Source organism: Myxocyprinus asiaticus, chromosome 30 (assembly GCF_019703515.2).
Source record: "Myxocyprinus asiaticus isolate MX2 ecotype Aquarium Trade chromosome 30, UBuf_Myxa_2, whole genome shotgun sequence".
In the NCBI taxonomy this organism is placed as follows: domain Eukaryota; kingdom Metazoa; phylum Chordata; class Actinopteri; order Cypriniformes; family Catostomidae; genus Myxocyprinus; species Myxocyprinus asiaticus.
Window position 1 is genome coordinate 15,652,509 of NC_059373.1, and position 21,880 is coordinate 15,674,388.

The 21,880-nt window shown below is 38.0% G+C and overlaps 2 protein-coding genes across 5 annotated transcripts in view; one reads left to right on the plus strand and one right to left on the minus strand.

Annotated features, from left to right (window-relative positions):
- LOC127420631 (exostosin-1b-like) overlaps window positions 1–13,528 on the plus strand; it is a 116,747-nt gene extending 103,219 nt beyond the window's left edge. The window contains exons 7-11 of the mRNA XM_051663039.1: window positions 2,780–2,875; window positions 5,033–5,122; window positions 7,289–7,449; window positions 8,618–8,789; window positions 9,441–13,528. Coding sequence (XP_051518999.1) covers window positions 2,780–2,875; window positions 5,033–5,122; window positions 7,289–7,449; window positions 8,618–8,789; window positions 9,441–9,626 — 705 coding nt within the window. The 3' untranslated portion in view covers window positions 9,627–13,528. The remainder of the gene's footprint in view (window positions 1–2,779; window positions 2,876–5,032; window positions 5,123–7,288; window positions 7,450–8,617; window positions 8,790–9,440) is intronic.
- Window positions 13,529–13,644: 116 nt separating this feature from the next.
- Window positions 13,645–21,880, minus strand: part of LOC127420642 (mediator of RNA polymerase II transcription subunit 30-like) — a 39,097-nt gene continuing 30,861 nt past the window's right edge. For all 4 annotated transcript variants that reach the window (XM_051663059.1, XM_051663061.1, XM_051663060.1 and 1 more), the window contains one exon: window positions 13,645–14,945. In XM_051663059.1, coding sequence (XP_051519019.1) covers window positions 14,850–14,945 — 96 coding nt within the window. In that variant the 3' untranslated portion in view covers window positions 13,645–14,849. The remainder of the gene's footprint in view (window positions 14,946–21,880) is intronic.

Consider the following 21,880-nt stretch of genomic DNA (forward strand, 5'->3'; position numbering starts at 1 on the left):
TTTGAGGTCAAGACCAGACAAAAATTCTGAATTATAAGCATTGCATAAGCAGTGTGAGGGAGTTTCAGGCCAGTTGATGTAACCACCACTCGCACTGTCGGGTCAGTTTATAAAATATTTGATGACCATGTTCATTTATTTATTTTAATTTGTAATTTTTTGGTTTTCTGTGATGTTTTGATCAATCTGTCAAATTTAATCAGTTTGCCGATGTAAGGTAACATTAATTTGCTGGCTGACATAGATGAAGTTTTGTTGAAATTGCGAGAAACATCAGATAAAATGGGTTGAATATTATAAATAAATAAGTAATGCCATCATTTTCGAGTGTTTATGAATTTATATTCTATATGTGTTGCTAAGTCAGAAGTTTACATGCACTTAGGCTGAAGTCATTAAATACATTTTTTAACCACGCCACATATTTCAAATTAGCAAACTATAGTTTTAGCAAGTCGTTTATGACATCTACTTTGTGTATGACACAAGTAATTTTTCCAACAATTGTTTACAGACAGATTGTTTCACTTTTAATTGACTATATCACAATTCCAGTGGGTCAGAAGTTTACATACACTAAGTTAACTGTGCCTTTAAGCAGCTTGGAAAATTCCAGAAAATTATGTCAAGCCTTTAGGCAATTAGCCAATTAGCTACTGATAGGCTAATTGGAGTCAATTGGAGGTGTACCTGTGGATGTATTTTAAGGCCTACCTTCAAACTCAGTGCCTCTTTGCTTGACATCATGGGAAAATCAAAAGAAATTAGCCAAGAGCTCAGAAAAAAAAATTGTGGACCTCCACAAGTCTGGTTCATCCTTGGGTGCAATTTTAAAATGCCTGAAGGTACCATGTTCATCTGTACAAACAATAGTACGCAAGTACAAACACCATAGGAGCACCATGAGATGCATTCTGTCTACTAGAGATGAACGTAGTTTGGTGAAAAAAAAAAAAAAAAAAGTGCAAATCAATCCCAGAACAACAGCAAAGGACCTTGTGAAGATGCTGGAGGAAACAGGTAGACAAGTATCTATATCCACAGTAAATCGAGTCCTATATATCGACATAACCTGAAAGGCTATTCAGCAAGGAAGAAGCCACTGCTCCAAAACTGCCATAAAAAAGCCAGACTACAGTTTGCAAGTGCACACGGGGACAAAGATCTTACTTTTTGGAGAAATGTCCTCTCGTCTGATGAAACAAAGATTTAACTGTTTGGCCATAATTACCATCATTATGTTTGGAGGAAAAAGGATGAGACTTCCAAGCTGAAGAACACCATCCCAACGGTGAAGCGTGGGGGTGGCAGCATCACTGTGGGAGTGCTTTGCTGCAGGACGGACTGGTGCACTTCACAAAATAGATGGTATCATGAGGAAGGAAAATTATGTTGATATATTGAAGCAACATCTCAAGACATCAGCCAGGAAGTTATAGCTCGGTTGTAAATGGGTCTTCCAAATGGACAATGACCCCAAGCATACCTCCAAAGTTTTGGCAAGAACAACAGTCAAGGTATTGGAGTGGCCATCACAAAGCCCTGACCTCAATCAAAGCCCTGACCAATTTGTGGGCAGAACTGAAAAGCATGTGCAAGCAAGGAGGCCTATAAAACCTGATCAGTTACAGCAGTTCTGTCTGGGGGAATGTGCCAAAATTCCAGCAACTTATTGTGAGAAGCTTGAGGAAGGCCAACCAAAATGTTTGACCCAAGTTAAACAATTTAAAGGCAATGATACTAAATACTAACAAAGTGGATGTAAACCTCTGACCCACTGGGAATGTGATTAAAGAAATAAAAGCTGAAATAAATTCTCTCTACTATTATTCTGACATTTCACATTCTTAAAATAAAGTTGTGATCCTAACTGACCTAAGACAGGAAATCTTTTCTAAGATTAAATGTCAGAAATTGTGAAAAACTGAGTTTAAATGTATTTAGTTATGGTGTATGTAATCTTCTGACTTCAACTGTATATATATATATATATATATATATATATATATATATATATATATATATATATATATATATATGTATGACTTTTTCCTCATTTTCTGCACAGATTTTTTGGGAAATCTATAGGGAATGTCCAGAGTTCTTTAAATAAAGGCCACATCCACACTAATCTGTTTTCGACTGAAAACTCACTTGGAACTTTTTGGTTCCCCAACAACATCATTTTCAATTTTTTATTGAAAATTCTGTTTGTAATGATCCTACTGCATGGCCATCATTATTGTATTAAATTCTAAGTGCCCTGCGAAGGCATTAATTATGCTGTTCAGTGCGCAGTATGTTTTCTCGTCCCAAAACCTGATGTATAACAATCATTGTACACAGCAAATGACGAAAAAAACACATGAAATCTGATCTGACCGTTCAGACTGAGACGCATTAAGAAAAATCTGATTTTAATTGGATTCCAAACCACCTACGAATGTGGTTTGGATGAGGCTTGTAAAAATCAGATTTAATGTGTTTTTGTCCTGTTCAGACTACAAAAACCTAAACGGATTTGAGTGAATGTACGGCAATCACAGCTTGCAGTTATTATCATATTCTCAATCTTTTTTTTTTTTTTTCTGGCAATAATGCATTCATTATAAAGGGATTTAAATTTCTTGAAACATTTAAGCTCGGGACTGGATCGGATTGCATTAATGTGCATCTCTGCCCACAAGGCTTCAGTCAAAGAAATGCGTAAATCAAAAGAATGAGTGCTAGTCATGATTTTTTTCTCATTGATGATCTCTCTTTTTCTCTCTCTTCTCAGATTATTGTATTGTGGAACTGTGACAAGCCTTTACCTGCCAAGCATCGATGGCCTGCAACCTCAGTGCCAATAGTTGTTATAGAAGGAGAGAGCAAGGTGAGAACCCTCCCTTTAAATAAAATGGAATGAAACAATTTATGTAATTGTGACTTGATTTATATTTATAGCATTGAAATATTAGCAATACATAAACCCTTGCCTTTTACGTGTTCAGAGGAAGTGTGGATTTTTTTGGTCTGAGCTAAAGCTGTCGAACAGACATAGAAAGAGTGTGTGTTATTTCCCAGTGTTTGGAGCAGAGAGGGATTAGTTTCCTCTGGCTGAGGGAGGCGAGCAGTGAAGTTGTGCCAGTCAGCCTGTGGTTTGTAGTACTTGTGGCTGTCTTGTTTACAGAGGTGGTGTGTGTGTGTGTGTGTGTGTGTGTGTGTGTTCCCATCCAGACTAGCTGACGTTTGAGGAGACAGCTCTTTTAAGCTATGACTGACAGTGCGGCCCCACGCCACACTGAAGTGTTGCTTTGGGCATTTTCCTTATAAAACACTCGCATTCCAGCAGTATATGAGGTCCTGCAGAGAATATTGCACTGTTCAGATAGTTTCGACCTCCATTTCCCACACTGTTGTTGTGCTGCATTGGCTTTCATTAACAACAACGTGAAACAGCATTCACCATACCCGATGAAAGACAGTAGGATTTAAAGGGATACTTCACCCAAATGTAAATTTTGTCATCATTTACTTACCCTCATGTTGTTCTTAACCTGTAAGGCTTTGTTCATTGTTAGTCCATGTTGTTCATGAGGCATAAACTGATAATATGAACAAATTAATATAAAATGTTATTAGTACTGTATACTGTGTTTTGAAATTAATTTAAGATTAATAAATCCAGAACAGGTTATGTTGAAAAATGTTAAAAAATAGTTTACCCCAAAATGAAAATTCTCTCATCATTTACTCACCATCATACAATCCCAGATGTGTATGACTTTCATTCTTCTGCTGAACAAAAACAAAGATTTTTAGAAGAATATTTCAGCTCTGTAGGTACATACATTGCAAGTAAATGGTGACCCAAAACATTGAAGATACAAAAAAGAATATAAAGGCAGCCTAAAAATAAGCCATACAACTCTAGTGGTTAAATCTATGTCTTCAGAAGCTATTTGATAAGTTTGGATTAGAAACAGTTCAATATTGAAGTCCTTTTTTTTACTATCAGTCTCCATTTTCACATTCTTATTTAGTTTTTGGCAATTCCCATTCTTCCTACTTATCACCACATACTGGGCAGGGAGGAGAATTTATAGTAAAAAAAAAAGGACTTAAATATTGATTTGTTTCTCACAATTATCATATTGCTTCTGAAAATATGGATTTAACCACTGGAGTCTTATGGATTACTTTTATATTGCCTTTGTGCTTTTTGGAGATTTTTTTTTTTTTTTTTTTTTTTTTCTTTAATATATGTGTAGCTTTAAGCAGATGGACAATAAGAGTATAATATGACTTGAGTTATTAGTCAAAACACTGAACTGCATTTTTTTTTTTTTTTTTTTTTACACATGGTAATTGGCCATCTGAGGGAGATTACTTGTGTTAAATTTTAGAATTAAGTCTCATAACCGTAGGTCACCTGTGTATGCCATATTTTTCACCCTTCGTTCTTTTTGTGCTGGTGAGTTTCTAGAGTTGCTGATTGTATCGAGAGTGGACCCTTTGGCACTGCCGTCTCTCTGGTGGGAGAGTGTTTGTATGAGTAGGAATTTACAATGGGAAGCGTGTGTATTATTTCCTGTTTAGTTGTATGTTTGGACACCATCCTCTTTTTGTGTATTTATGTGTCTGGATTTTTCTACTCCTGACACTATGTTTTGACATTTTATTCCACTGAGGCCTGATTTGTCCATATGTGTTTTGACAAAAGTAAATCAAAGTGTTTGTCTGTGCGTGTTCGTGTTTATGAAGTATTGTGAGGGAATTAATGTGTGTGTGGCCTGTTGGTGGTATGTATTTGTGAAAGGAGTTTAATGTGTGCGGTGTGGTTTTTGTAAATCTCTGCATCTTATTAGTGTTTCTGACCTCAGACACATACACACCAGGCAAATATTGAAAGTCATAAATAGTGCAGCAGACTGGAATCCAAACAGGAAAAAAAAACATGACAAGAGTGATTTTTCCCTCTTTACATATTTATTCTTTCTCTCTCTCTCTCTCTCTCTCTCTCTCTCTCTCTCTCTCTCCCCCTCTGTAGGTCATGAGCAGTAGGTTTCAGCCGTATGACAGTATCATCACTGACACAGTGTTAAGTCTGGACGAAGACACAGTGTTGTCAACCACTGAGGTATTTCTACCATCTCTCTGTCCTTCTCGCTTCCCTGCTTTTTATTTGTACTGATGGAAAGTTTTCTTTCCTTTTTTTTTATTTTTATTTTTATTTTTTTTTTACCAATAATATGTTGTTTATCTTCTTGCTCACTGATATTTGTCATGTTTGCTGCATGTTAGCCAATCATAAAAAGAGGTAATTTACATATAATAGTTCTAAAGAGGCAGTGGTAAAAACAAGGAGTGTAGGAACCTCCTCATTCCCCCTAAATTTTTTGGGAAATTATACATTAGCTTTTAAGCATTTCAGGCGGGGTGAAGAACAACTGGGCAAACAAAGTCGAAGTCAGGTTTATTGCCATTTTTACACATTTTAAACATTCAGGCAACTACAGTGTAGAGGTCTTTTTAGAGTAGAGCTTTTCTCCATCCTGCTCTCGCAAGTTTCTATCCCGCACGTTTTTCACATATGGCAAAAGCCATACAAATAGATAAGTTAACACAATGAACGTTTGATTTTTCTGTTATTGATATTATCAGATGATGTGTGAAAATTATGCCCCTCTGACTTGCCTGAGGTTGGTTTCTTAACACTAAATTGACAATTTTCCAGTCCCACTTTTACATCCTTTGATGATACCAAGTGCCCACACTTTGCTCGGCCATTCTCCTAAAGCCCCATTGACTTCCTGCATAGCCTGCTCTAATTTGATGTACGTACTGTGCACATTTTTTATGTAATATTTTTTGTTTATTGTTATCAATCATTATTAATCAAATAAAAAAAAGATATCCACATTGAGAATAGCCTATCTATTTCTCTGACTGCCCGCTCCCGCCCACAACTCATAGAATTACTGCCCACTCCTTAGAACTCTGAAATTGAATCCCGCGCCGCAAGAAATCTAATTGGGTCTCGCGGGTCCTGCGGGAGTTCCGTGAGATTGCAGACCTCTACTACAGTGCAACATTTCAAATACATCTAAGTAGACATATGGCAAAGTCAGTTGTAAAACACTTTTATATATTATATGTGTAATCATAATATTATGTCAGCTAATTAATATTCATTAGCAAAGCTGATAAGATTTATAATGTGCACCACCCCAAGAAACCTTGCGTAACTAACATAAATAATATTATTCTTTGGGAGAAAAAAAATATAAAGCCATAAAATTGCAGGATACAGCCACTTTAAAACCAAAGTGTGTAATTACTGCACCATTAATATGAATTAAATAAATTCCAGTTATCATTTTAATTTGTTATAAATATTTAATTGCTTAATTATATATTTAATTATCTTGTACATATTTTGGGGTTTTCTCAGCAAATATTGATATGCAATTAGTTGATTAGTAAGTAGTTGATTAGGAATTAGTGATTAATTAATCTGCACGTCATGCAATTAATTTGATTAAAAAGAAATTATCAACTGATAGCTCTAAAAATAATTATATCTGCCAATGGTCGGAGAAACAGATGGTCCCACCCCAAACATTCCTCTCTCTCTCTCTCTCTCGACTTCTTTTCTGCTAGTCCCACTCTGCAGTGTGTGCTGGTGAAAAATGGCCATCCCTTATCAGAGAGAGCAGAGTCAGCGTGTATGCACACAGCCCAACACAGCCTCCTAAACCTGTCTTCTCTCCTGCACTTTCCTCTTTTCTTCCTGAAATGGATATCTTTAATAATTTGTTATCTTGACCACGCTACAGTGAAACTGCAATTACTCTTTCTTCCTTAAACTCCCCCATTTGTGAAGCCTGAGACTTAGCTTGGCATTACATGTGAGGCAGATGTACTGCCTGTGGGGTTATGGCAAGGTTTCATTGTACCTTTGTATGTGTTTGTGTGTGGTTTAATTCACTGCCGACTTCAAATCCAGCTGAGGTTCTGCCTCTGACACTTTTGATGTGTTTCAGTAATTATTTGTTTAAACGCTTTGATCTTTAAAAAAGAAGGCAGCTTACAGTGGTGGCTTTGAAAACGTGTTTGTGTATGTGTGGGTTTATATCCTTTTTGTGTGTGTGCATGTGTATCTTTCTTTGTCTGGATGTTGTCAGGAGAAAACTTTATGCCACCAACCTGAATTCTTTGTTCTTCCTTTTAACTCTTTATGTCTGGCTTTTGAATAACTGGTTTGCTGTATGGCTTCTAACTTGAGCTCTATGTTTCCTTGCAGGTGGACTTTGCCTTCACAGTGTGGCAGAGTTTCCCAGAGAGAATCGTTGGGTATCCTGCCCGCAGTCATTTCTGGGACAATAATAAGGAGCGTTGGGGGTACACATCCAAATGGACCAATGACTACTCCATGGTTCTCACCGGAGCTGCCATTTACCACAGGTATTAAAAGAGCACCTATTTTGGTTTTTAAACATGCCTAATTTTGTTTTAAAGGTCTCATACAATAGATTTACATGCATCCAAGGTCAAAAAACACTTTAATTTGCTCATAATTTAAATTGCAGCATTACCTTTTTTTCCCAGTGTCAAAAACGACTCGTTCAATGATCCGTTCTAAAGGATTCATTCTAAACTCCTCCTTTCAGAGAGCCTATTCTGCTCTGATTGGTCAGATGTCCCAGTCTGTGGTGATTGGTCTACCGCTTAGTGTAGTGTTTGAGGGCGGGTCAAAGCTTTTTGCGAGCGGCCAATGAAGACCAGAGGCGGGCTTTTTGTTACCAAATTATGTAGGTTAGTACAGGAAGTAAGTCTGGAATTACTAATGACTCGTTTCAGGTGTTCAGAATCGGTTCATTCTTTTTGGGACTCAATAACTCCATTTGTCGGGCACTTTGATTTTTGAAACTTTGCAGACTTTTTTACATTCACAAACAGCTATATATAACACACTACATGAAAGGTAATATTTGAAAAACCATAATAGGTGCTCTTTAACAGCACTACTGCACTGATGTAGAGACTGCTAAAAGATAATAAACCACTATAAGTCGTCTCTTAGCTTTACTGAGAAAAAATTAAGGTGATATGGACAGTAAAAGATTGAAAAGATAATATGACACACTTTAAATGTATTTCTTTTGAATCTACTGCCAAAAAATATCATTTTGTCTCTAACTTTCCTAAATCAGTAAAAATACTTTTAATATTCCATATCTATTGAGTAAAATATTTCACTTGCATATGACTTTAAGCTTGGTGGTGCTGGCTTCAAATGGCCAGTTCAGCTTTAGTTCATTTGTTCAATGGAATGTGATTTGGAAAAATTAGTTTCCATATTAAGAAAGTTCATCTGAAATTCTGAACAAGGACGAATCAAAAGGACAAGAGACATACTATAAATAATATATAACAAAGGGCAAATTAAAATATCAGTATTGAGATTTTAAGAATCAATATTGGATTGTTCAAATGAATCCGAAATCAATATTGTTTACCCAGCCCTATTTATTATGCTTCCACTGGCCTATTGATGCTTTGAAGTTATGATTTGGTTGTCTCAAAAACTGAACAAAAATCTCCATGCCCTGCATTCCCTGCTCTTCTCTAGATATTACCACTTCCTGTACACCCACTTCCTGCCAAATAGCCTGAAGAGCATGGTGGACCAGCTGGCCAACTGTGAGGACATCCTCATGAACTTCCTGGTGTCTGCCGTCACCAAGCTGCCACCCATCAAGGTCACACAGAAAAAGCAGTACAAGGAGACCATGATGGGCCAGGTATGGGGAAAAACAGTCTTAAGGGGGCGTTCACACCAACAGCGATTCAACTGCTGGAGGTTGATTGCTGTATTCAACTGAATCAGATGGTGGATCGTGGCACTGTAGTGTGTGCTGCTCTGCATTTGCATAAGGTTGAACTCTGCTCAACAGTCTCTTGTCACGTATGTGGCCTCAAATCGCCAACTCTCATTGAAAATAATGACTGGTCACTTTGTTGCGGCAAATTGCTGTCAGTGTGAACACCCCAGAGTTATTATCATTTTGAAATTTTCATTTCGTTTTTATTTCTACTATTATGTATTTTTTGTATTTCTACTTAGTTTGTCCCTTCAATTTAGTTTTGTTTTCATTAGTTTTGACTTTGAATGTTAGTTTTAGTATTCTAGGGCAGATTAATGCATTAAGATCATGGAAAAGTCATGGAAATACATCGGTCAACAAGAGTGGTAACCCTAATTCTGTTATGTTGGGTTTTTTATTTCAGTAAATTTTTAGACGATAACCCTGCAACACCTCTTTAGATGCTACTCCATTTTCCTCTTTCATGAGAATTACACATTGCTATTTTAACTTGACGCCCAACTCAATGTAATTTTCCTATGTGATCCTCCAGAAAACCGTGTAACGTTTTGCATCTGTTCCTCTTAGTCATCTCGAGCCTCGCGCTGGGCGGACCCGGACCACTTTGCCCAGCGTCAGACCTGCATGAACAAGTTCGCCAGCTGGTTTGGCGGAATGCCTCTGGTCCACTCCCAAATGAGACTGGACCCTGTTCTGTTCAAGGACCAGGTCTCCATCCTCCGCAAGAAATATAGGGAGATAGAGCGCCTCTGATCAGACTGGCACCCCTTGTCGGACATTCAACAGGGGGCCGCAAGAGACTCTCTGGAGCAGAGGAGGACCTCAGCGGTCAGAGATCTGGCTCCGTTTTCCCTTCAGCACACAGCAAAGGACAAAGACACCAGGATGTGATGGCTTCTGTGGACCTTCAAAAACACGTTACACACTTTTAACTACAAGACTATTTGAAAGACTATTTTTTTTTGTTTTGCTTTGGGTTTGGTAATGAATGCCACAGATGACTGATCTTTCCCAGCACACAAGCAAGTTGTTTGATGACGGGAGGGACGCATCGTCTTGTTAGCACTTCCTCTTTACCATGACACATCCAGATCCATTCCTTTTTATGCTTTTGATATCAGTATGGACACCTGCTCTGTCACATGCTCCAGTTCTGTGCTTTCTGGGATCTTAAAAAGATTGAACCATTATTTCATACAGTTAAAGGGATAGTTCACCCAAAAAATTGACATTTTTCATCATTTACTCACCCTTGTGTTGTTCCAAACTGGTATGACTTCTTTTCTCAATGGAACACAAAAGGAAGTGTTGGGAAGAAAGTTAGCCTCAGTCACTATTCACTTTCATTGTATGGCAAAAGATGAAGATGAAGTGAAAAAAGTGAATGGTGACTGAAGTTAACATTCTGCCTTTTCTACTTTTGTGTTCAACAGAAGAAAGTCATAAGAGTTTGGGACAACAAAAGAATAAATAAATGATGACAGAATTTCCAGAACTGTCCCTTTAAAATTAAGAGTTAAGTTTTTGAGGTATTAGGATTTCTTCTTGTTTGGAGTCACAAAAGTCATTTGGCTTCATAATGATGTCATTTGTTTTCAGTCAAATTGATTTAGTAAGCCTGGTTATGGTGTAATTTAGCTTACTGAACAGTCGTACAGTTGAAAAGTTCACCAACACGTCAAAAATAATTCTTTAATTTGCAAAAAGAGCCATAACACTGCATTCAAAACTGCTGCGATCCCACATAATCATGTAAAGCACCCTGCAGTATTTTATTTTTCGTATTTTTAAAATAGTGCCAAGAATCATTAGTTGCCTTTTAAGTGGCATGTGAAACCATCCCAACATAATTCATGCAAATCCACCCTACTAAAAAAAAAAAAAACTATTAATTAGTATCCCCTAGAGTTATTAAACAGCCAGGCTTGGGAAAATGTTTGTCATTGTCAAGCAAAATTTTGCAGTAAAATAAAGGCAGTGCCTGCGGAGCTTACTTTGCAGAAATGCCATCTGTTTAGGCGAGAAAACAGCCAATTCAGTAAGGTCTCTGAAAGTTCAGATTTGTAAAAGAGCTTTGGACATAACAGCATGACAGGTTGCATCGTAAGGACTTGCGCTCTTAATTTAAGTGAGTCGTCTCTCGCCTCCTTTATCTGCCTCGTCCCTGTGAAGAATGAGCTGTCCTTCAAAGTTCAATGGCACTGCCTCATTTCTCCCCTTTTGTTGGCCTCCTATTTTAAACATATAAAACTTGCTTAGCCCCAAACAGACACCCAGCAAATATATGTCTCTGTTTTACCTAGAAAATGTTGAGTGTATGCTTCCTTTATATCGAAATGCACATCTTTTCTCATTGATTTTAATATCAAGCGAATGGCGCTCGAGACGTTGGGGCCCCTCCAGTGTTGTTCTCTGTGTTTCCAGAGGAAATGTGTTTTTAAAGAGTGGAGTGTTTTATCAGTCTCTGCTCACAGGTACTTGAATGTCTGATGACTTGAAGGAGTGCCGTGCTTTAATGGCCTTTTGTGAAGGTGACTGGACTTAAAATGTGCCAGCTGTGAGCCAAAGCCTTTATTTTTCCTATTTAATTTTTCCTTCGCATAACGTATCAGAATTTGATTCACTTTTCATTATACACCACATTTGTTTGTTTTTTTCTGTGTGGCTATGGTCAACCTGTGCCGAAATCAAAACGCATATCTGACATTGACTGTTGTTTGGGAACCCAAGTTGCTGACTTCATATATAATTTGACAAATATCTTAAAGGGATAGTTCACCCCAAAATGAAAATTCTATGATGATTTACTCACCCTCATGCTATTCCAAACCCATGATTTTCTTTCCTCTGTAAAGCACATTAGGAAATGTTAGTCAGAAGGTTACCCTCAGTCACCATTCACTTTTATTATATCTTTTCTCATACAATGAAAGTGAATGATGTTTAATGCTCACCTTTTCTTTTAGTGTTCTATGGAAGAAAGTCAGTCATATGGGTTTGAAACAACATGAAGATGTGTAAATAATGATATAATTATAATTTTTGGTGAACTTTCCCTTTAATCCCTTTAATTTAGTTAACTTCCCCTATGCTTCAAATGAATGAGAAATGTTCCACAGTAAGGCTTGCAAAATTTCACATGGTTACAACTGACATTTGTAGCTAAATGAACTGGAAATCTGAGTGGTCTGAATAAAATTTGAATTTAAATCTTGACATTAAAGTTTAGTAGATACTTATATGTGAATCTTGTTATACATGTACAATTAATTTCAAGAACATAAATTCAGGTCCCTTAAAACTACTAAAATAATTGCCCTCTGAACAGTTAAAATGTTCATTAGTAATTTATGACTTTACGACTTATTGAATTTAAGCAATGTTTATTTGGTTTTTCTTTTTTTCTAGTTCTAACACAAATGGCCCACATCTGGTTAAGTTTTAAGTTCAGCAAACCATCTAATTTACATTTTATATCGAGCATTTATATCTATGATTGTTGTTATAATATCACAGAATTTACTTCTGGCCTTGCACAATTTTTTTGGCCAAATCCTAGACTTCAAAACTGTGACCTGTCGCTGTACATAATTTCTATTTATGTCCATACAAATGAATCCACACAATTATATACAGAATAATGTGACCGAACCTGAAGATCGTTTTTAGGGGGTAGTTGATAACTGCATATTTAATTTTGATTAGGTTGTGCATCCCACCCAGTCAGCATGCCCTTGCAAACATTGTCATCAGGGGCAGTGATATGGCCAACACTGTCTAGATCTGCCCAAGGCTATTGTCAATGTGTAGTATGTAAACAGACAATACAACTGATAGATGTTTGCATTGTAAAATGATGCTAGTGTTTTTTTGTTTTTGTTTTTTTATCACCCAGCGTGACATGACAAAGCCATTCATTTCCAATTGGTGTCTGCTGAATGCTGCTGCTACCACTACACACTCGCAAGATCACCAAAGAATCTTGCCAAATTTAAAGTCATGCAATTGTAGCATTTTTGTCTTTAGCAAATGGAGTCTTTCATGGTTTATGCTGGCTATATCTTTATCCTGTATCTGTTTGTCTTTCTCGTTTAATAAGGTGCATCAAGATCAACCTTTCTTAGAGCTAACAGGTAAAATAATACACTCTTTCAAGCAGGCCCTCTATGACGCTTAACACATTTGTATCTGTCTTATCTTCATGCTTCTTACATTATTAGCAATAAGCAATATGGAACAATGCTCAAACCCTTAATGGTTGGAATACTCACTGATCTGTCCACTGATCTTGTGCCTTTTGATTCAATTGATTTGTGAGTTTGTGACCCCGACTGAGAGAAGGGGCAAAACCTTTAGTATGATAGTAATGTCATCTGCCAGATGCCAACTTTACACTAAAATTTCATACCATCAGTTAAACACTCAACTCTGTTTCTCAGATTAAGCTGTTAACCTGACTTGCATGACCACTTTAGACTATTTATGAGAAAATACTGTTTTTTTTTTGTTTGTTTTTTTTTTTGTTTTGCGCCCTCCTGTCCTGACCCCTCCCTGTAATTAACAGATGACTTTTTATAGCGGTAATAAAAAAAATTGCGAAATGCCAATTTTGTATAAATGATTTATAAGAAAATGAATAAAGTCATATTTGATGCTATAAAGATGTGACTCGTGTGGCATTTTCCCCATGAAGACCAAAGAGTAAGTTGGGAGTAATGCGGGATGTATTAAACTACACCTTCCTGCTATGCAGTACTATTGATTGTGGAGTGGTGGCGGCATAGTGGGCTAAAGCACTGAACTGGTAATCAGAAGGTAATTCTGTGTCAATCCCCACAGTCACAACCATTGTGTCCTTGAGCAAGGCACTTAACTCCAGGTTGCTCCAGGGGGATTGTCCCTGTAATAAGTGCGCTGTAAGTCGGTTTGGATAAAAGCATCTGCCAAATGCATAAATGTAAATTATTGTGCATTTACTGTAACAGAGGCGGCAATACATTGCTGTGCTTTTGTAATTTTTTTTTGTGCAATCCGTAAAGACTATTTAATGACTATGATCATGGACTCGAACTCATGCAGCACTCAAATTACGAAACAAGAATTATAAAATGTTATGGGTGTCAGGTCAAGTATTGAAAAAAGGTTAATACTTTTACTGTATATTAACACCATTTTAATCTGCAATATCATTCAATTTACATAATACATTTATAAATTCTATAGTGACTGAGAAATATATAACTTTAAGGGATATTTCACTCAAAAATGAAATATGATGACTTTTTCAATGGAACACAAAGGTTTTGAAGAATGTTGCTCTCTTTCATACAATGAAAGTGGATGGGGACCAGAGACTGTAAGGGCTCCAAAAAGGATAAAAAGCCCATGCACTATATTCCATGTCTTCTGAAGTCATGTGATAGCTTTAGGTGAGGAGCAGACTGAAATTTAATCATTATTCACTGGAAATCTTGCTTGACAGCCATGGTCACCATTTACATTCATTGTATGGAAAAGAGCAGCTTGCACATTCTGCTGTAAAACAAAGAAAAAAAAATTCCTGTGTACCACAGAATAAGTCAAATGGTTTTTAAAAGATATGAGGGTGAGAACATGACAGAGTTTTCATTTTTAGGTGTACTGCCCCTTTAAAAGTAAAAAGGAACTATCACACATACAAATATAAAGAATATACTTGAGCAAAAGGTTCATTTTAAAATGTATCAGCGTGAATGAGCAGACTGTTCAGACCTCCTAATGTTCATCAGGTTGAAAACTGTATCCAAAGCAGCAGAACTGAATGGCATTTCAACCATGCATTATGAGCATAGCAGAATTTCTTCAGTTCAGTCGCTTTCTACCTTCTCTCAATTTTTTGCCTCACCGCTCTTTCCTGCATCCTCGTATCTTTCTGCAAACCACTCCTTGAAAACAGAACTCTCATGACAGTGTGTATCTTGTGTATACAAGTGCGTTTCAGCTCCTGACCGAGAGCATGGAGTTTATCTCCCAGATGAGGTTTCTGAGCTGGTCCATAATCATCTTCAGCTGTTGGTTCTTCTGTTTGAGTTTCTGTGATAAAAATGGAAATAAATATTTTCAGAGCAGTTAAATGACAGATACAGTATACACACACTGAGCACTTTATTAGGAACACTATGGTCCTAATAAAATGCCTGACGTGATCTTCTGCTGTTGTAGTCCATCCGCCTCAAGGTTCAGCGTTTTGTGCATTCTGAGATGCTATTCTGCTCACTACAATTGTACAGAGCTGTTATCTGAGTTACCGTATAGCCTTTCTGTCAGCTCAAACCAGTCTGGCCATTCTCCGTTGACATATCTCATCAAGGCGTTTCCATCCACAGAACTGCCACTCACTGGATGTTTTTGTTTTTGGCACCATTCAAACTCTAGAGACTGTTGTGCATGAAAATCCCAGGAGATCAGCCGCTACAGAAATACTCAAACCAGCCCGTCTGGCACCAACAATCATGCCACGGTTGAAATCACTGAGATCACAATTTTTTTCCACATTCTGATGGTTGATGTGAACATTAACTGAAGGTCTTGACCTGTATCTTCATGATTTTATGCACTGCGCTGCTGCCACATGATTTGCTGATTAGATAATCACAAGTGTACAGGTACATATGTAGGTGTACAGGTGTTACTAATAAAGTGCTCGGTGAGTGTACAGTGTTGGGGAATCACTAGCAACAAATAGCAATGCCACGCACTTAACTATTCAGTCATCTGTTTTTAAAAAAAAGTCTAGCCTCTCCATAAACTAGCTATTTTTGTTAAAAGAACTAGTGGCATAGCATGACAAAACACTATATGTCTCTTGATTTGTTGCATTATCTGCCGTCAATTCAGCATGAAGAGCTGCAGATAACAAACTGGTGAGCATAGCCAAAGAATAGTGGACTTTATTGCATTCATTCTACATAGTAATGAAAACAATATTTAGTGTACAATGGCCCCAAAATGTACTTGGACACTTTCTGGTTGTCAAACGTTGTGGAATATAGTTAATGTGATGAACTACTCTGTGAGTATAATTGTGTGAGTATAATTGTGTGAACTTAAGGGGAACTGACTTCATATGTCCACAAAAAAAAATCACTTAAAAACCAGTTAGTTAAAAGTAATTGCAAAAATGTCTCTGTAAAAATTAAGTTAGTTTTAGGAAAAGGTCCAGCATCACTCGTTGCAGAGCCCCCACTTTTTGTATGTAATGCAATGACATTCATACATTTTTACATTTTTAAGAGTAGCTTAAGTGTCAAAATACATTTTGGGGCCACTTTATACCATGTAGCTGTGGATAATAGAGTTGTAGTACAAATTATATTTGAATGAAGAGTAAAAAACCCCTTAAGCATGCATACGCGGTCAAGACATGTTTTGAGCAAACTGAATGGGGAAGAACTGTGATGTAATAAACTTTGACTGTGATATGATTGTTTTTGCAGTACTGCCTACAGCATTTCACAGACAGCATACCAGAAACTGTGAGAAGTACTGTGGCCAAAAACAGCTTGTTAAAGAGAATGGCCAGAGGAAGGTGTCACTCAAGTTGACATTATAACCCACTCTTTACAAAAGTGCTGTGCAGAGGGGCATCTCCAAATCTCAATGGTGTACAGCTAGACAAGAGTAATTCACTTAAACTGTCCTGCCTCATGTCAATGGTAGAAGTTACCAGTGTTGTAGTAGTGTGGGAATTGTTTACCTGGCACACTTTAGGTCCTTTTAATACAAACCATGCTCCATTTAGATACCACAGTTTACAAGCTTTGTTACTGACCATCTGTATCCCCGTTTAGCCAAAGTCTACCCATTTCAATTGATACTTACAGTGGGAAAATGCACAGTGTCACAAAGCATTCATCATCTCCACCTTGTTCTATTGTGGGAATAGCTTGTGACTACAGTTTACTCCAATGGCTACACAGTTCTGTGATCTCAATCAAATAGATCACATTTGGGGTGAGCTGAAATGGGAGGTGTGCAGTGCAAATGTGTAGACTGTAAATCAGTAGATGCTGCAAGATTGTACTTAGTCAACCTGGCCCAAACCACTAAGGAATTCTTCTGGCACAGATGTGCCGATTCCTTGCCAAAAAGAATTCAGGCATTTCTGAAGGCAAAAAAGTACCTTGATCTGTATTACAAAGGTGTACCTACTGTAACAATGGACACTGGGATATAGTAAGTGATATACAGTATGTTAGGGATAATGTACAGTCAGCCGGTCCTTATCGCACAATAAACCCTGACAGGTCTTGTATCATCCTTAATGGGTTTATTATGCGATAATGACCTGACTGCTCATTATCCCACTTATTACATGACTACTTGCCAAATAAATAAATAAATGGACATGAAATATTGATTTGAGTTTAAATTATTTTATTAGCTTACTTGTAGAGATTGCAGATTGAAATGATAAGTAGAAAAGATGACTCGCGAATAGGGGTTGCGTTAACCAAAATTCTCCGTCATTTACCAATGTTTTTGAAACATTGACGGATAATTTCAAATGCTTTCCATCATTTTGTCAGGAAACAAAATAAAAACATTTTAACCAAGTCCATCATTATTGACTTTACTGTCTCTCACAAACACACTCCCGCTGTGTATGCGTGCCCTGTTTATTGACTGGTGTATTAACAAGCGGCATCACCAATAACACCAGGTAATATGCGTCTTTTTTGACCAACTGTGTCCAGAATTCAAAGAGATGGCCTCTGAATTATTGACTGCATATATCAGTCATTACGTTAGTGTGTTACTGCATGATAAGTGTTATAATAAAGTGCAAAAACTGTATAATAACAAAATGAAAGCACGAAAAAAGCAGCACACCATTTCTGCCAATTACTTTCATTTAATCTAAGCACAAACACATGCTTTAGACCTTCAGATATGTGTGTGCTTCTCATCTGACTCTTAACTGTAATATCAGGCACACAAAAAAGTAATATGAAATATTCCAATTTGGATGTTTATTTCCTTTAAAAGCTGCAAGTAACCGGTTAAGTTTAAAAATCTTGTTTTAGCGCATGAATTGATTGACAGGTAGAACTTTCATCCAAGAACACTTGGTTTCACCAGACTTGCACTTGGGGAGTCAAAAAGTGTAAAGGTCGTATTTGTTAACATTAGTTAATGCAATAGTTAACATTATACCACGGAGCTGTTGAATGCTTGATTGTAATTGGTTGACATACGTTCTAAGGTATGCAATTATTTTTTAATAAAAACACGGCTATGAAGTGGTTCCAGGTCTTGACCACCTAAAGGTTCCATAACTCTTACCAAATTTTTTTCAGTTATTTCAAAGAGCAGTACAGGCTACCATAGCAAAGTAACCAAATAAAACAAAGACATTGGCTTAGTACATCAGATAAGGATGACAAACAATTTCTGTGGAAACATTTTCGTACTCCCTTTCTCTCTCATACTCACTCACCCACACTCACACAAGACGCACAAACAGAGAGACAACCGCCTCCCCTTCCTCTCTCCCTTTCACTCTCACACACGGACACACATATGCCCAGACACACACATACTGTGTAGACACTCTCGCCATGAGCAACAAACAGAGCCTTAATTTCAGCGCGCACCCCTGCGATTGAAGAAAACAGTTGTTTAGCAGTGGAAAAGCTATGGTGCTGCTGAGAAGTATAGCCTACTTAAACTAACAACTTAGCGATTTGAAGTGATGTTACTGCTGACAAGAGCTCCAGCAAACACAGGTAATCCCATACACGATCTCTCTGTTTTCTTACTGTCTTTCTGTTACTCACACAATACCTTGTTACTCTAGTAAATGTTAAAAGCAGTGCAAGCCTCTGTTACTCATTCTAAACAGACATTTTCGAACTAGCAACGAAGACTTGGCCTGTACCAAAGCAAGACACTGAATCTGTGGTGGATTTGACACCCAAGAGCGTTTTATGGATGAAAACCAGGTAATGTCTTGAGATAAAACCCTAAAAGATGTCTTTAGGTGTGGTAACCGTGGTATAGGTAGAATAATGTACTCCAGCCCATTGAATTATTGAAAAAGAATGCACACCCGAGGTGTAATGGCCACTCCAACCACCTTGGGGTATGCATTATTTTTCAATAATTCAATGGTCCATCGTCAATCATTCCTTACTAACAGTATTACACGGCTCTCTGGAATACTCTACTCTGATTGGTCAATGGCGCCATCCAATGGTCAGATATTGCTTGTAACAACTGCACATCCGGGGATTTAGACATATCAGACCGCTCATCTGGTTTCTGCGAGCCATCTCTCCTGCTTCTCGGGTCACTGTGTGATCTCTACAAGTAAGCTAATAAAATTAACTTATTTATTTGGCAAGTAGTCTTGTTAAAGGCTGAATAATGAGTCAGACGGTGTTTTTTACAAAGTAAACACCAGAACTTTGTCTCAAACCGAAGGTGGATTTCATCTGTTTAGCGATTTATTTCTTTTCGCATAATTACACAATTTCAGCGCAAATCAATGTTTCATGTCCATTTATTTATATATTTCGTTAGTAGCCGTGTAATAAGTGGGATAATGTACAGTGAGCCGGTTGTTATCGCAAAATAAACCCCTTCAGGGGAATACAAGACCCCTCCGCATCACGTCAGGCTCCTGATCACCCTGTTGGGGTTTATTGTGCAATAATAACTGGCTGACTGTACATTATCCCTTACATAAACAATACATTTATTGATCTTGCTTAATGCTCATTTCTACATGTACTAATACATTTTTAACATTAAAATTTAAGAGTAATGCAATATGAAGAAACATGAACAAACAATAAACAATAGTATATTAATAAATTAATGTTAAAAGAAGATAAATGATCATGAAACAAATATCATGAAAGTTCATGCATCAGCTTTAAGGTACAACAACTAATTCATCATAGCTGCAAATATAGATTGTAAATGGTGTGATATGACATTACAATACTGTATAACAATATTTTAGTTTTTAAACAATTCAAGTGTGCTTGATGTGAAGCAACTTCTTCTAGAGTCTAAAAGGTAAATAATATTTGGAACAAACCAAATCCCTCCTCATCAAACCAGTGAACCAAAAGTCACCCATTCTTGTTGTCCCTACTGTTGTACAAAAGCAAAACACAGTAACTGCACATTTTGTCAAAATAAAATCACAACCTTAATAGTATTTCTTAATCTATGATCTGTCCTTTGACAGGCAAGTTTGCCTCAAATATGCTGAGATTCAAACAAAACGGAATGTAAAAAATTATCGAAGTTCGTACATGAAACTCTACTTGGCTTTACAAACTCTACAATCAACTTGCACACTCTCTCTTTGTGTAACATTTAAATTGCCTAAACTGTCTGCTCAGTTGTTTCAATGCAGTGCACTATGAGAGTTTTCTCTCTGAAACCCTCCTCCTCCCCAGCAGCACTTGTCTAGGTCTGCTTCAAAGTGACTGTGTATGTCTGATTGTGCAGCAGCAAAAGCATGTATTACATGCTCAACACAGCATGTCTGTGTATGTTCTAACAGTAGCAAGTCTTCTTACTTGCTCTGCAGCAGCAGTGTAACCAGATCTTGTCTGCCAAAACCAAATCTACCAACTTGTCATATCCATTACACCTTCATTTAGAAATATACTGTAGGTCTCTGTGGAACAATAATGGGCATTTCCCAATCTGTGCACGTTTTCAAACCGGGATGGGCATATTTTTAAAACTTTTTTAAACTCACAATGTAGTAGGCAAATCGTGTAAAGCGGTTGAAAAATGCAATTTTAAGCTGAAAAGCAAACTCTTTATGTTACACTGAAAAGTGTGTGAAAATAAAGACTTGTGTTGAACATTTACCCAGCCCTCGCTTCCTCCTTGAGAAGAAAGTCACAGTGACCTTGTCACAGTGGTGTCAAAACCAGGGAATTTGAAGGAAGTTACTCCATCATGGAGTCCTCGCCCTTCGCTGATCTGATCAAGACCCTCGCCAGCATCCACCAAACGCAACATCGAGCTTTGCTTGAGCTGCACCAGGAACAGGAGCAGCGATTCCAGGTTATTCTTCAAGCTCAAGCAGAGGACCGGCAGGTGCTATGGAGCTTGATACCCCAGGGGGCTTCCACTGGCACGACCTCGGCCACCGCCCCCACCATGACTCACTTCACGCTCGCCAAGTTGGGGCCAGAGGACAACCCGGAGGCGTCTCTTCTCTCTCTCCCTCTCTCCTCCCTCCCCCTCTCCTTCCCCTCATCTTGTTCCCCAGAAACAAGGAATTCCTACCCCAAAACCGGTTCCCCGGTCCCGTGGGTCGTTCAAACTGCCAGTTTTCCCTAACCCACTCCACTCTCCCCCACAGACTGGTGAATATGCTGCTGTGGGTGCAGGCATGAAGTCTGGGCTGGTCTGCAGGAGCTGCAGGGAACTGGGCATTTCCAGGACCAATGCCCCGCGATGGAGGTGGAGATATTGGTCCGGGTCCCCGATGCACCACAGGCCGCCCCCGATCAAGCATGAGTGTATTAGATACCTGTGAGATTTAAGGGGGGTACATATCAAGTCTTGGTGGATTCAGGTTGTAATCAAACCTCCATTCACAAGACGAGACCCTTCGGCATGCCTTTGATCAAGTGAAAGTGATTGATGGTCAACACCTCCAGCCAGACATTGCACTCGCAAATCCGTATTTTTCAATTATCAAGGATTGGTTGTATCAAGTGACACAGGATACTCAGACAAAGGAGGATACAACCCAATTGTTAATACCGCAGAGCCATCGGAAAATTTTATTCCAGACGGCTCATTATAATCTGATGGCAGGTCTCTTAGGGCAGGAAAAGACACTGAACTGTCTAATGGCTCATTTCTATTGGCTCATTTCTATTCCATTCGCGGGGATGTTTGCAGGTGGTGTGCAGCATGCTGTGAATGTCAGCTGGTGAATCCACCGGCCACACCAAGCGCACCATTGCACCCCCTTCCATTAATCA